The sequence below is a fragment of the Odontesthes bonariensis genome, chromosome 11 (genome assembly GCF_027942865.1).
Source record: "Odontesthes bonariensis isolate fOdoBon6 chromosome 11, fOdoBon6.hap1, whole genome shotgun sequence".
In the NCBI taxonomy this organism is placed as follows: Eukaryota; Metazoa; Chordata; class Actinopteri; order Atheriniformes; family Atherinopsidae; genus Odontesthes; species Odontesthes bonariensis.
The window spans coordinates 16,024,839-16,037,379 of NC_134516.1; the positions used below are offsets into that span (position 1 = coordinate 16,024,839).

Genomic DNA, 12,541 nt, shown 5'->3' on the forward strand with positions numbered 1-12,541 from the left:
ATTTGTACTATAATTTGATTGAAAAGAAATGTGCTTATATGTCTCCGTCTGTTGGCTCCAAAAACTCAGACTGTTGGTATTCCTAAAAATAACTTAACAGAAACAGTATATAAACACTCAATCTGTGTTGATAACTACTCTCTACTACTATTTTTCTCTGCTTTGAACAGTTCCTATGCTATATCCGCAACAGCAGACACCCACAGCAGGGTCTATGAGAACACACTCCCTCCTTATCCGGCTTTCAGATGCAACACACACACACATACTCTCTGAGCTTCAAGAACTGTAGAAGGCTGTTGTTTCTCCATACAACCATCCCTCTCTAAGGACAATCCTTTGCTTTTAATCTTTAAGCAGCAGAGGCGCCTCGGCTCAGCTGTTTTCTATTGCAGCGTGTGTTTCAGAATGATGACATTTAAAGTTTTCAGTGAGGAATTATTGGGGATGAATTTATGCAAATCCTTTATTTTATAAGGTTTTTTGTTTCTCCCTTAAGCTGTGTTACGCAAGTTTCCCATACCACAAAGATGCTTGCAACCCATGGAATATTTCTGACTCAACAAGCATGATTAAAAACTCATCTAACCATCTCAACGGGCTGAAAAGTTAGGGGCTCTCTCGAGTGCACAGACTGAGAGAGGGGGAGGTGGGATGTCAGCGAGAAGAGATGACAAGCTGCGGGTCAGGATAACTTCAAAGGCTCTCTATTCTACACTGCTGTGTAAGTGCCATCACTAGCACAAAGTTGGGCGAGTGTGTGCATGTGTGTGAGTTTTACTTTGTGCACTGCAGGGTTCCCTTATCATTTGCATAAGTTGTTTTAACTGTACTTGCTTCAAAGGGACTGGCTGAAGTGCACCATTCAGAGAAATAACTTCTTGTGAAAACACAGGAAAATCAATCAGGGCTTTAAAAATGTTGGCACATATCCAGCACATCCAAGGGGTGCGACAAGATGGAAAATGCTCCAACACACAGCCAAATAGCCATCACTGAAGCAGCAGTATTAACTAGTGGATGGCTAGCACTGAAATATGGTTCAAACACCCACTGTCTTCTTAGTTTGAACTGCTATCTCTTTGGTGAGGACTAAAGAGAGAACTAAAGTGGAGCCAGAGTCAGGGGCATCTTTACCCCTTATCCCTGCAGAAAGTTTGTCCATGTGGCCACTTGCAATGCTGCAGGAAAAGAATAAAAAAAACAATCATGGCCCACACAATTATTCCCCTATAATTCTTCCCTATGAAAGTAGCATAATGCAGGTTGACTTGTATTGAAAACAATGTAAATAATTTCTCTTTGTAATATTACTTTTTGGACAATCAAGGCTTTATCCATGAGCATATTAAAGCTATTTTTCGTTCACATTAATCCATCCCAATGTAAAGCCCACTGACCCTGCAGCACAGGTGGGGTTAGCAGTAATGACAAAGCAAACATGTGCACTGAGATGTAAGAAATGGAAATTAGTCTGGAAGATATGATAAGTGTGACCTACATGCTTGGTAAACAAGTTTCATTCAAGCCACAAGACCTACAGAACAAACTATCAGAAGACAAAGAGCTAAACAACCTTTTAAAAACACAAAATAGAAAATAGTTCGGTACACCTATACAATAAGTACAATAAGTACAAAAGTTATGCAGCTTAAAGCAGATCAGATATGAAAGACAAACTGCTCAAAACAAGAGCAGTAACACTGATCCAGAGATTGAAAGAGATCCTGACGGGACAGTAGCTGAAAAGGCCCACCTAAAATTAAATGCAATGCATGTAAATATAATCATCTATTCAATAAAAATCCACACACTGATAATACTCTCGTCTCATCCCCCCAAAAAGCTAATATCATAGTCATGAAGAACTTTGTTTCTCCCCATTTTTGAATCACACATTAAATTGTTTTGCTATAAGGACACGATCCAGATATTTAAGCTGACAGGGGACATCTTGTTTCTGTTGAATAACCTTATTAACTTTAATAGTATTGGAAAATGCTGGAAGATGGAAGTAAATGGGAAAACTCGTTGTATTCCAAAGAATTTGCTGAAGTGAAGTATTTAAAGCGAAGCTGATCGTAGTTCAAGATGTGGGACATGACTGTTCTCCGGTCTTGCTCTCTAATGGACTGCTGACTGTGCTGCGTCGCCACTGTCCATAGCAGCAACGGCACACAGTGACAGCGTCACCAGCTCTGCGTGATAAACAGCCTCTTGTTAAGACGCTGGCTGCGCTGAGGTCATCCTTCTTCATTCATAGTGCTCTCACACCATCAAGCTTCCTAGAGCCATCTCTGGTACCATGCTAGTGATACTGCAAGCATGTGCTACTTTGTCTCAGAACTTGTGTATGATGGAAGAGAGTGTAAATTAGTTTGCAGGGCTCTGCGTAAGAGATTTACAAAAAAAAATTATCAGAGACGGAAGGATGGGGGAGGAGGAGGATGGTGTCCACTTGTTTTTGCACAGCTTGGACCAATTAGGCCATGTTAGCCTTTTACACCCCTCCCGAGAGGTGTGAACAAATACACACACACTAGTACACATAATGACAGAGCTGCATATGTCTTTGGAGAATTGCATAAGGGCCGGCTGACGTAATTGGGGGTGGGGGGGGCAAACACTGCTGCAGGCGCCCTGGGGAGGGAAAGTGTGAGGGTGTTGCCTCAAAAGTGAAGCTTCCCCTTCAGGCTGATCCCACTTCCTTTACAAACAAACGCAATGATGGCAAGTTAAAACCCACACATCTGTCACAAAGTCGCCGTTTATTACAAACTACAAGTGCTAAATGTCTTTTCATATATAATTCCAAAAGCAGATGAGGGATATACAATATCTAGTGATCAACACGATATTAACGTGGCAAGGAAAAACATGTGGAACAAATTAAATATAATACGAGAGAGGGGAGTTCCTCAAGTTCTAATGATGTCAGAGATCCCACAGGTATTCAGCTGGATACTGTGCAGTGACATCAACTGCAGAAAGTCCCTGCATGGGATTAGTTTCTAAGATGATGCATAACACAAACACACTCGCACCAAAAAATTAATTAAGCCCCTTGTCTCTTTTCCTATTCCTATTTAGTCAACTAAAAGCACTATAACTTGTAAGGCTAAACCAGTTAATACTAGCCCAGCTGACTGGCATATACACCTTTCGCTACATTAGTTTTATATATTTTCTGAACTACCAGGCTCTTCATTTCAACAAAAGTCAGCGGTATAAAGGTGCTACTGAGCAGTGACACAAATCTCTTTGGAATAAATGGATTTTCCAGAAAATGTAAGCAAATTTCACCCTATAGAAAAAAAAAAACTGACATCAAGAAACTATAGTTTTAGGGTCTTTCTTCACCTTAAAAGTAAGTATCATTTAAATTGGTGTAGGAGGCCCAGCATGCCTGAATGGATAAAACACTTCATCCAAATGTGACAATGGTCCACAGCTAACAATTTTGATTTACATAACCCATTATTCTTAAGCCACTCACTATTGATTTTATATATAAAGTTTTAGACTCCACAACAAGTCATGCTGAGAGCTAATGGAGCTTACTTTACAGAGGGAGTTTAATGTAGCAGTGAATGAATACAAATGGAAGACAGCAGCTACTGGAAAAACAACTGGGGGGGATAAAATACAATCACATTCCTCTTTCTTTTCTCTGTACAAGAAGAGTTTCACAATGCATGAGATTCATATTTCTGTCAAATGTTTTTAAACCACTTAGTTTATGAGGCTTTAAAGATAATAGGCCCTTAAAGAACAACCACTCATTATAGATTATGTGTTAAGAAGTATAATACAACACATTAAATTAACAATAAAACTAAACAGGGTGTGGAACAGGCAAAAAATACTGACAAAACAATAATATACAACAAAATATACCATGGTTTACTAATAAACTAGGACAAATGAAACAGTCCTCTTCAATAACCTGGTTGCTCTGATATCTAATTTGCCTTTAGGTTGTTGTCAAGGTACCTTTCGGAGTTTGAAGAGGGGTAATGCATCCTTAGGGCATCAATGGTACAGATATAAGAACAGATTAGCAAGGACCCAAAACAGTATGCCTGTGGAACCCAAATTCAGCTGGCAGTTGCACAAACATACTAGCTATATTGTTAACATAGACATCATTAAGAGTTTTAATGCTGAAACGAGACTATGTTGAGAAAGTCCTAAATATAGGACAGTATGGATGTGAGCCTACTGGAACAGAAAAGGAGGATGCCGTTTACACTGGTAACAGGTACAAAGTGTGGCTATTATGTATTTTTAATGACATAAAAACATGTAATCAAAGTGTTAGTGAGGGAAGTTAATGATGCAAATAAAGATGAAGTAGCTTCTAAACCTAACAAGTTGGGAATATATGTCTTCTCTGCAACTTTGGGCTGATTCTGTAAATAACAGCTAGAATTGGCAAATTAAAAATTTGGTAGGACAAGACCTTTGTCCAGTTTGAACTTATGCAAACTTATACAAAAAATTAGCCCATCAACCTTGGAAAATGCACTGGGAAGAAAACACAGAAGATATTCATTTTGCAGAACAAATATTCATAAAAGAAACATGAGGCAAAGACCAGACCAAATCATTGTTAAGTTAGTTTGTATGAATATGTGTGTGAATGGCTGGATGTGACTTTTACTGTGCAGCGCTTGCAACAAAACTAAAAAAAAAAAAAAAAAGCTAAAACTAACAAAACTAAACTTTTCAGTTTGCCTCTATTTCCGAAGATGCAATCAAACAACTTGAACGGACGGAAGACCCAGAAATAAAAATGGTGGAGGTGTATAGCAATAAGTCGTCAGCATATAAAGCGAAATTGTGCACATATCCATCTCTAACTCTAACTTTCATGATGATGAAGAAATTAGGTTAAAATGCCATCAGAGGGGGCTCTATAGTGAATTAAAAAAACTAAGCACTTAATGGTTCCAGAGGTTTTAGTGACATAAGAAATTTTTAATAAAGACAGATAAATGATGGGGAAAATACTCAGTCCAAGTGTTAGTCAGAAGTAATTTCAGAATCTATGTGATCATAAGATTGGTACAAATGGTTGGTAAAATGTCTTGCAGTCATCATTTATCCCTGTACTGTATAGTGAAATCCAGATGAAGTCTATATTCTAAAAATGTGATGTGATGCTGTTGAAATAATTAACTTGTGAGTTATTTATCCATATCCCCTTTTATGTGTCGAAAGCTTTTAGTCTTCAATGACCCCATCTGTTAGTAATTTATCAATTTCTGCAGTGTTGTAGTGTTAAAAACTCCCTCTATATGCAGAGATGGTAAAACAGCAATCATACATTAAGATTTTGACATGTTATGGTATGAAAAATGTATTTTACTTCTAAATATAGCTCCTGAGTGGAGTCTATGAGCAAGGTAATTCGCCAATATTCCGCTGATATAAGCACTAACATGTGCTTTATCTAACAAGTCTCCCCTGTAATTGTGAATTAATAATCTTTTCAACCTGTTGAACCCGTCGACTCTTTAAAAAAAAGCACATGCAAGGGATTCTGCTCTAAGACTAATTTAGAGGATTATTCAGTCATAAGGACTCAACCAATCATTTTACCAGTTACAAATTAATACTCATTTTGATATGCAACTGTGTGATATAAACATGGTGGGTGAAGTCTAACTTGATTAGAAATACACAAACTGCAAAATGATGCACTAACACGACAGAGCAAAGATGTTATATATAGAGGTGGGGCTTACCAGGGCAGTGGTAGGAATCCAGAGATGAGATTCCCTAAAACTAAGCGTTTCCTCCTCAAACTCCAGAGCCCCCACCTCCACTGCCCCCTTGATGTAGCTACAGTTCCTTACAAGGATGGAACGCAGGCCTTCCAAAAGAACCACGCTGGTGGTGCATCCCATGCTGCCAGCAGACACTCACCGGCACTATAGAGGAAAGCCTTAACTTCAGATCCAAGCCGGTATAACAGTCCTAACTTCACCACCCAATCATGACTTCTTCCACATATCTGGAAAATGTCCTCTTACAGGTGAACTGAGATGTGGTAAATTTATTTATGAATCAGATGATCTCCCGCGGCAGAAAAAAGATTTGCAATAATTCCGCTTGAAACTCAAGAGTCTGTTCTTGAAAGCAGGTCCCTGGGTGCTGGGTTGTATCCTCTTGTGTGACGATCAGTGGGGATGGAGGGATGAGGGATGAGCGTGTGGAGCAGAAAAGCTGAGCTGCTCATTCAGTCAGAGAAGGGCGTCAGCGCACAGATTCCTCTTCCTTCCTCCCTCCTTCTGCTGTGGCGATGAGGATGCTCTGGCTTTCTCTCCTCCCTCACTGTTCTCTTTCTCTGGTTGGCTTTCTCTCCTGCTCTTCTTATCTTGCCCTTGCAGTCTCTAACTCATGCCTGCCACTTTGCACTTCTTCTCTCCTCCCTCACTCTCTCCGTCTCTCTCCCAACAGGCTCCCTCCCTCTCCTCACTCTAACAGCTTAGTCATTTCTCTGACTCTGCATGCTTAATAGCACAAGCGCCCTGTTACCAACAAAGATGCACACACAAACTCACCCACACATAAACTGGCTGCTGGGGACAATGTTTCACTCTTTGTCTACGTACTCTGTCTCCCACTGACAATAAAATTTCAAGTGATGTAGTCATCTTTCTGATGTCACTCAATCGCTCTCAAGGACATAAAAAGGAATGATTTACTTCTTTGGGCAGTGTAGCCAGATCTACAGATGTTAGCACTTTAAATGGACTAATCCATCATGCCTGATGCGTCATAGGACGACTAGGACGAACCTGGTGAGGTTCTGCAAAATCATCATTTGATTAACATCCCATCCTCCCCACTTCTCTCAAGAAACAAGCTGAAGCATACAGGCTTGTTTATGTCAGGATCATTTTAAAGTTCATAACGATCTTCAGTATTCTCTTCAGCTTCTCTCCTCAGGTTGGGGGTTAAATATTCAGTCAGCAGCTGACAAACTGGTCCATTTTTAAGTGGATGATTCAGTAAAATTGGTATAAACTGGGAGAATATTGCTAAAATCCCAAAGCAACATTTAGAAAGTAAATGTACTCAGAATCCAGGGGGAACAATTTAGAAAAGAGGCCCAGATCGGTGTCTCTGTCTGATGCAAATATAGCAGTACACACAACCCACGATTTTGTTTTCTGTAAGAACATTCATTAAAGCATGTGCAACAAAACCAGGCGCAAAGATCGTTGTGTTCAAGGCTTTTGGGTTCTAACTTATCTGTGTGCATCTTCAGTGAAATCCAACAGTGACATTACCAAGAATTTGTTTATACCAGTCTCAGACTATTAAATCTGCTCCAAAGTTCTATTTGAAAGATGCAAAAACAAATAAAGCAAACCAACAGAGCCAGGGTTTCTCCATCTTCAGGCTTTTTACTATTGGGGTTTAAAATCATGATGTATCGCGATCAATCGTTCTTATTTTCATAAGTTTCAACGTTAATAAAAATTGCACTACTGCATGTTTGCCAAAAGCGGACCCTTAATGTTACAAACTTAATCTTTCCAGCTCATTCAGAGTTCATTTGCCAACTGAGAAGGATATAAAAAAAAAAACATGTTAAATTACCAGTCAAAGAAGAATGCCCATGCTGCTATAAAAAGACAAGTAGTTTCCCAGGCCAAACTTACAACTTAGAAAGCCAGATGATCTCACACGACAACTCTATAGGAAATCATTGGCCGTCATTGGCTGCTGTGGTTACGGCTGCAGAAAACACAAGAGATGTCCCAACTTTAAAAAGCTGACGGATGCTTTATTTGTTTTTGAGATTTTTTGTTTCAGCCAGACTATATGAGTGAAATTCAAACTTTTGAGATTTTAGGTTGATCTTTTTCATCCAGGATGATAAACACCAGCAACCCTTTTTCCGAGGTCCTCAGAAATGTTTGTTTTGTGAAGCTCAGACTGTAACAGATCCCTGCTCTTAAAAGAAAACTGGGTACCCACCCCACCCTCATCCCACAAACCGGTTGCCAATTCTAAAGGTCCCCATATCTTTGCCACTCACAGATATGTAATATTGAATCATATTTCTCTTTCGGTAAATGACGAAGCACAATATTTCATCTCATTTGCTTGATTACATTCCCTTCATTTACTTTTAGGACTTGTGTGGAAATCCTATGATGTGTTTGGTCATATTTGAGCAGAAATATTGAAAAGTCTAAACACTGACGAAATTTCAAGTCGTGACATGTGGCTTATTCTACCACAGAGAAGTACTGACATCACGTTACCATAAAAATGACAAAGACACTTTCAGGTGGATGAATTCAAATCCGTCTTGGATATATTGGGATGTTTAGGGCCTTGTATGAGTCAAGCTCCAGTCTTGAACCTTTTGCTCCCATAAAAAAGACTCTACAAAAAAATCTTTCGAAATACTTTTTCATTCAAGTGAAAGCCCAAATCTGTCAAATTCACATCCCAAAGGTAAGCTGTTCGCCTCGGGATGATAAAACATCACTCTCAGGATGTCAACTACAGCTTATTTTAGAAGCAAAGAGGACAAGGACTGTAACTTATAACATTTCTGGAGTGCTTCTGTGAGGTTTCTATTTTTTTTTCTCTCCTTTTTTCTTTTAATGCAAGGTTTTTGGGCTCATTCAAACAGTTTCAGCAGAATCGCATTAGGTCTGTTCCAAAGAAGATGCATTAATCCAATTAAACCAGACCTCAGCCAATAATGCCCTCAATGACCTTTTCGCACAGACATTTGCAAACCAATGATTTCTTGCACTAAACCACACAATTATTCTAGGAATTGTGTCTGCTTGTAACAAAAACAGACTGCACAATCCCAAAGAAAAGAATTCCTCCTCATTTAGCAAACGGTTTACTTCTCGGTGCTGTGTGATCATGAGTTTGATGTTCCACGAAAATGTGTGTGTGTGTGTGTGTGGTTGTTTCGTTTTTTTTCCATGCAGAGCACCATTTAAATCCCTCTGTTTCCTGTTCTGACAGACCAGACAACAATTAAGCATTAGAGATGTATTGAAGTTGGTGTCCTGGCAACAAGACACTGATTTCAGAGAAAGCTAAAGGAAAACTATTGTTGGTGGACAGCATTCATCATACATCAGTGTTTTTGTCATTACATAAAAGCATAAACCAAGTAAATTAAAGCAGACTGGTGTGACCATTTACAGAATGACAGGCTAAATTGAAGCCTTAGTGAAGAATAATGACTGCATAATGCCAAACAACTGCTAAGTCTGCTATCAATAACATAGATACAGCACCCACACAATAATCTCTTCTCTGCTGCACTGAAAGAAAGTACAAGTCTTTGTCTTCGCATGTTTAAATTCTTACAGCATGATTACTTGTCTCGAGTACCCTGTGGGCTGTCAAGACAGAAGCCGTGCATCACTGCTGCCTCCAGCAGGCTGCTCCTAACTCTGCAACTACAATGAAGTCTGGTGACTCACTGGAAAAAAACAGAGAAGAAAAAAAAAGCCAGACTATGCTTCTTACCTCATTTGACAAGGAGCTAGACATTGTGGAAAAATGCTTCCCTCCATATGCAGAGGAACAAAAGCGAGCAGGAATGTTGCCACACGAACTGCAAGCCTGCGCAAAAAAAAGAAATGCCAGAGACTCGTAATTATGAAAGCTTTGCTGAAAACATGCTGTATTGTGACCCAGAGAGCTACTCAAAAGACTGCATGGCAGCCAGCTTTCACTGCAGATGATTGAAGTAAAGTGTAAGTTGTTTCGAGCAAAGCTTTTCCATGGCTCGTGTTGCTTAATATTGGATTTTTATAAAGGGACAAAAAAAAAACAGAGGAGGAAAAGCATGAAAAAAATACTGCACCAACCAGCAATACGCACTCATATTTTGTTCTCTTATGCTTTAAGGACAGTCATGCACACTCTTGGCAAACCCTTTTTAAATCATAGCTGCGTCTTCTTGCTTTTTCAATTGGTTGATACCATCAGTTGTGTTGTGTCAGGGTAGTGTTGCTATGAAGTTAGGTGTTATGGAAAGCATTCTGCTCCCACTGTGTGTATAGCTTTAAAATGTGATTCCTCTCTGCAAATGTGCCAACAGATTCATTAGGGACCGAAAATTTAGGCTGAAAATAATGACGGTTAGTGTAGAATCTGGCAACTCTCATGTGATTTGGGCAAAAAGTGTCTCGTGAAAGGCTCGCAGGTATTTTTGGCTGGCTGGGGCATCATCCTTGTGCAAAATATTCAAACAAAACCCTCTGTCTGGTCACAGCTTTGGCTAACTAACCAGTTTTGTAAAAATTAGCACACTGTTACCACTTTGATAAGAACCAATTTAAACTAGGCCACTTGGTTAATGTGCTCTCATTCGAATAAATTCTGCTTAGTTTTTCTTGAAAGGGCTCTCGGGGCAACTTAAGAGACAATAAATGTTTTGGGTTTTTTTCTTCTCACATTAAATTATTATTTCTACTCATGGATCTGGATGTGGAACTATGTCAGCTGCTTTAGACCATGCTTGTGGCTACTACATCATTTCTGATGTTTTGTTAACCATGGGTACTTTAAAGCCATGCAGCTGTCAAAAGCATGCATTTAAAGGGTCATTCCACCAGTTTTACACATCAGTTAAGTCACCCCTTTGAAAACTGCTGCATACAATATTTTAAGTAAAGCAATGTTTAGTTGTGAGTTCAGAGTTTTTTTAACAAGACGTTTTCGGTCTTCACCTTAAAATGTTTGATTATGCTATGGTATGCAGACACTTTCAAGTAACTAATGCTGCTTTCCGCAAACAGTGGGAATGGCCAGTGGCTATTTCACTCTCCCGGTCAGTCATTCAGTTAAAGTCAGTCCAAACTGAAATATTTCAGCACCTATGGGAAAGTTTTACACGTTTGTTCAAGGTGGCGGTTAGCACTGTCAGCCCACAGCGAGAAGGTTCCTGATTGAAATCTTGGCTGGGACCTTTCTGTGTGGAGTCTGCCTGTTCTTTGTGTGTCAGTGTGTGTGTGTGTGTTTTCAGGTACTCCAGCCTCTTCCCATAAGGAACCTAACCCATAGTCCATCGTCTTTTTAGGTTAATTGGTCATTTTAAATGACCGTAGGTATGAGTGTGAGCATGCACGATCGTTTGTCTCTTTCGTCTCTGTGTGGGATGAACTGGCGACCGGGCCATGGTACTCTTCAAGTTGTACCCTAAGACTATCCAACCGGGGATTGTTAGAAGTTTGTCTTAACCAATTTAAACCCTGGGCTCCTTTCAAGCAGTCACAGGTCAAATGTCAGCTGAAGAATTTTTTTATTCAGACTGGCATTTAGATTTTTTTAAAAGGAGCTTTGATGGTCTTGTTTTTCTTTTTTTGCCTGTTTTACAACAAAATTTCCCGAAGTCTTAATCAAACCTTTTATAACCAGTATACTTACCAAAGCACCCTCCTCAACACTCTCTTCACAGCCCTGTTTTACCGGAAGGGGGAGAGCCCTTGCTCTTTCCAAACCACCTCTTCTGAGGGGTGTGCCTCTAAAAGTAGTATTGCCAAGTTTGGGATTTTGCACATGATCAAGCTTTCTATAAGTGCCCCGCGAGGTCTCTCAGCCACAGCAGGAACACCTCTCTCTGCCTCTGCTTTATATCAAGTTCATACTCGCCATTCTTGATTTTGGCAGCATGGACTAAAATTTCGGTTGTGAAACCTCCTGCACCAGGTGGCTTCGTGGTTTTTCTGGCAGCTTGTACTCCTGTGGATTTTTTTGCAAACTGGTGCAGGTCGAGAGTGTACGAGCAAGTCTGTTTCTACAAGCGTCTCTATGACCCAGGAAAGTGAAATTATTGTAAATGCACCTGTAAAAAGTAAAACAGAGAAGCTGTTATATTTGTGAATGAAAAATGTACTTCCTTTAGTGCCATTTCTCTGGTGTGGCAGTGTCATTCTCTCAGGAATGGCATAGTAACTACAGTGAGTCCATTGTTCCATCAAAACTTTGATACTTTGATGATGGATTAACACAAACTCTTTGACGTCTGCTTTACAGCCACAACTTTAGACTTATTTTGCTGTTTGACAACTGACAGAAAAACATGTGATGGCAGCTTTATTGGGAATTTGGCTGCATTCGCATACAGACCATGTGAGCAGTAAGAGTAGGAGAGAAGCACACGGATATGTAAAGCATGCTGGTAAAGAGCAAGAAAGCAATTAAGAAAGATTTGCTTCGATTTTAAGAACTGGCATAACAGCCGGCTAAATGTAAAATCTGATACTGGTGTCCGCAAAATATGAGGCAGATTCCTTAGATTGAACGGAACAAAAGAAACCCGAAAACAAAAAAATATGTTGCAATAGGATGAAACTTCCCTTACGCACTGACTGCACACTCCATGTAGCGGGGAGAAAAAAACAAGGAGCAACTATCCGTCAAAAATGATGCGGTCATCAAATGAAAAAAAAAAGTCTTTTCATTTGTGATCCCACTTGCTGTCTTTTTTTCAGAGAGAAGACTGGAGGCACCATTCACTCAATCCTGGATTTACTTT

General features: G+C 39.7%; 1 protein-coding gene across 6 annotated transcripts in view; it reads right to left on the reverse strand.

The window, feature by feature from the left end:
- Positions 1-12,541, reverse strand: part of dock9b (dedicator of cytokinesis 9b) — a 63,115-nt gene that overhangs the window by 47,048 nt on the left and 3,526 nt on the right. For 3 of the 6 annotated variants that reach the window (XM_075477703.1, XM_075477699.1, XM_075477705.1), the window contains exon 1: positions 5,751-6,383. The exons of 2 other annotated variants lie outside the window; for them this stretch is intronic. In XM_075477703.1, coding sequence (XP_075333818.1) covers positions 5,751-5,912 — 162 coding nt within the window. In that variant the 5' untranslated portion in view covers positions 5,913-6,383. Of the gene's footprint in view, positions 1-5,750; positions 6,384-9,525; positions 9,617-12,541 lie in introns of those variants that run through there. One more of the 6 variants, XM_075477704.1, reaches the window with a different exon arrangement.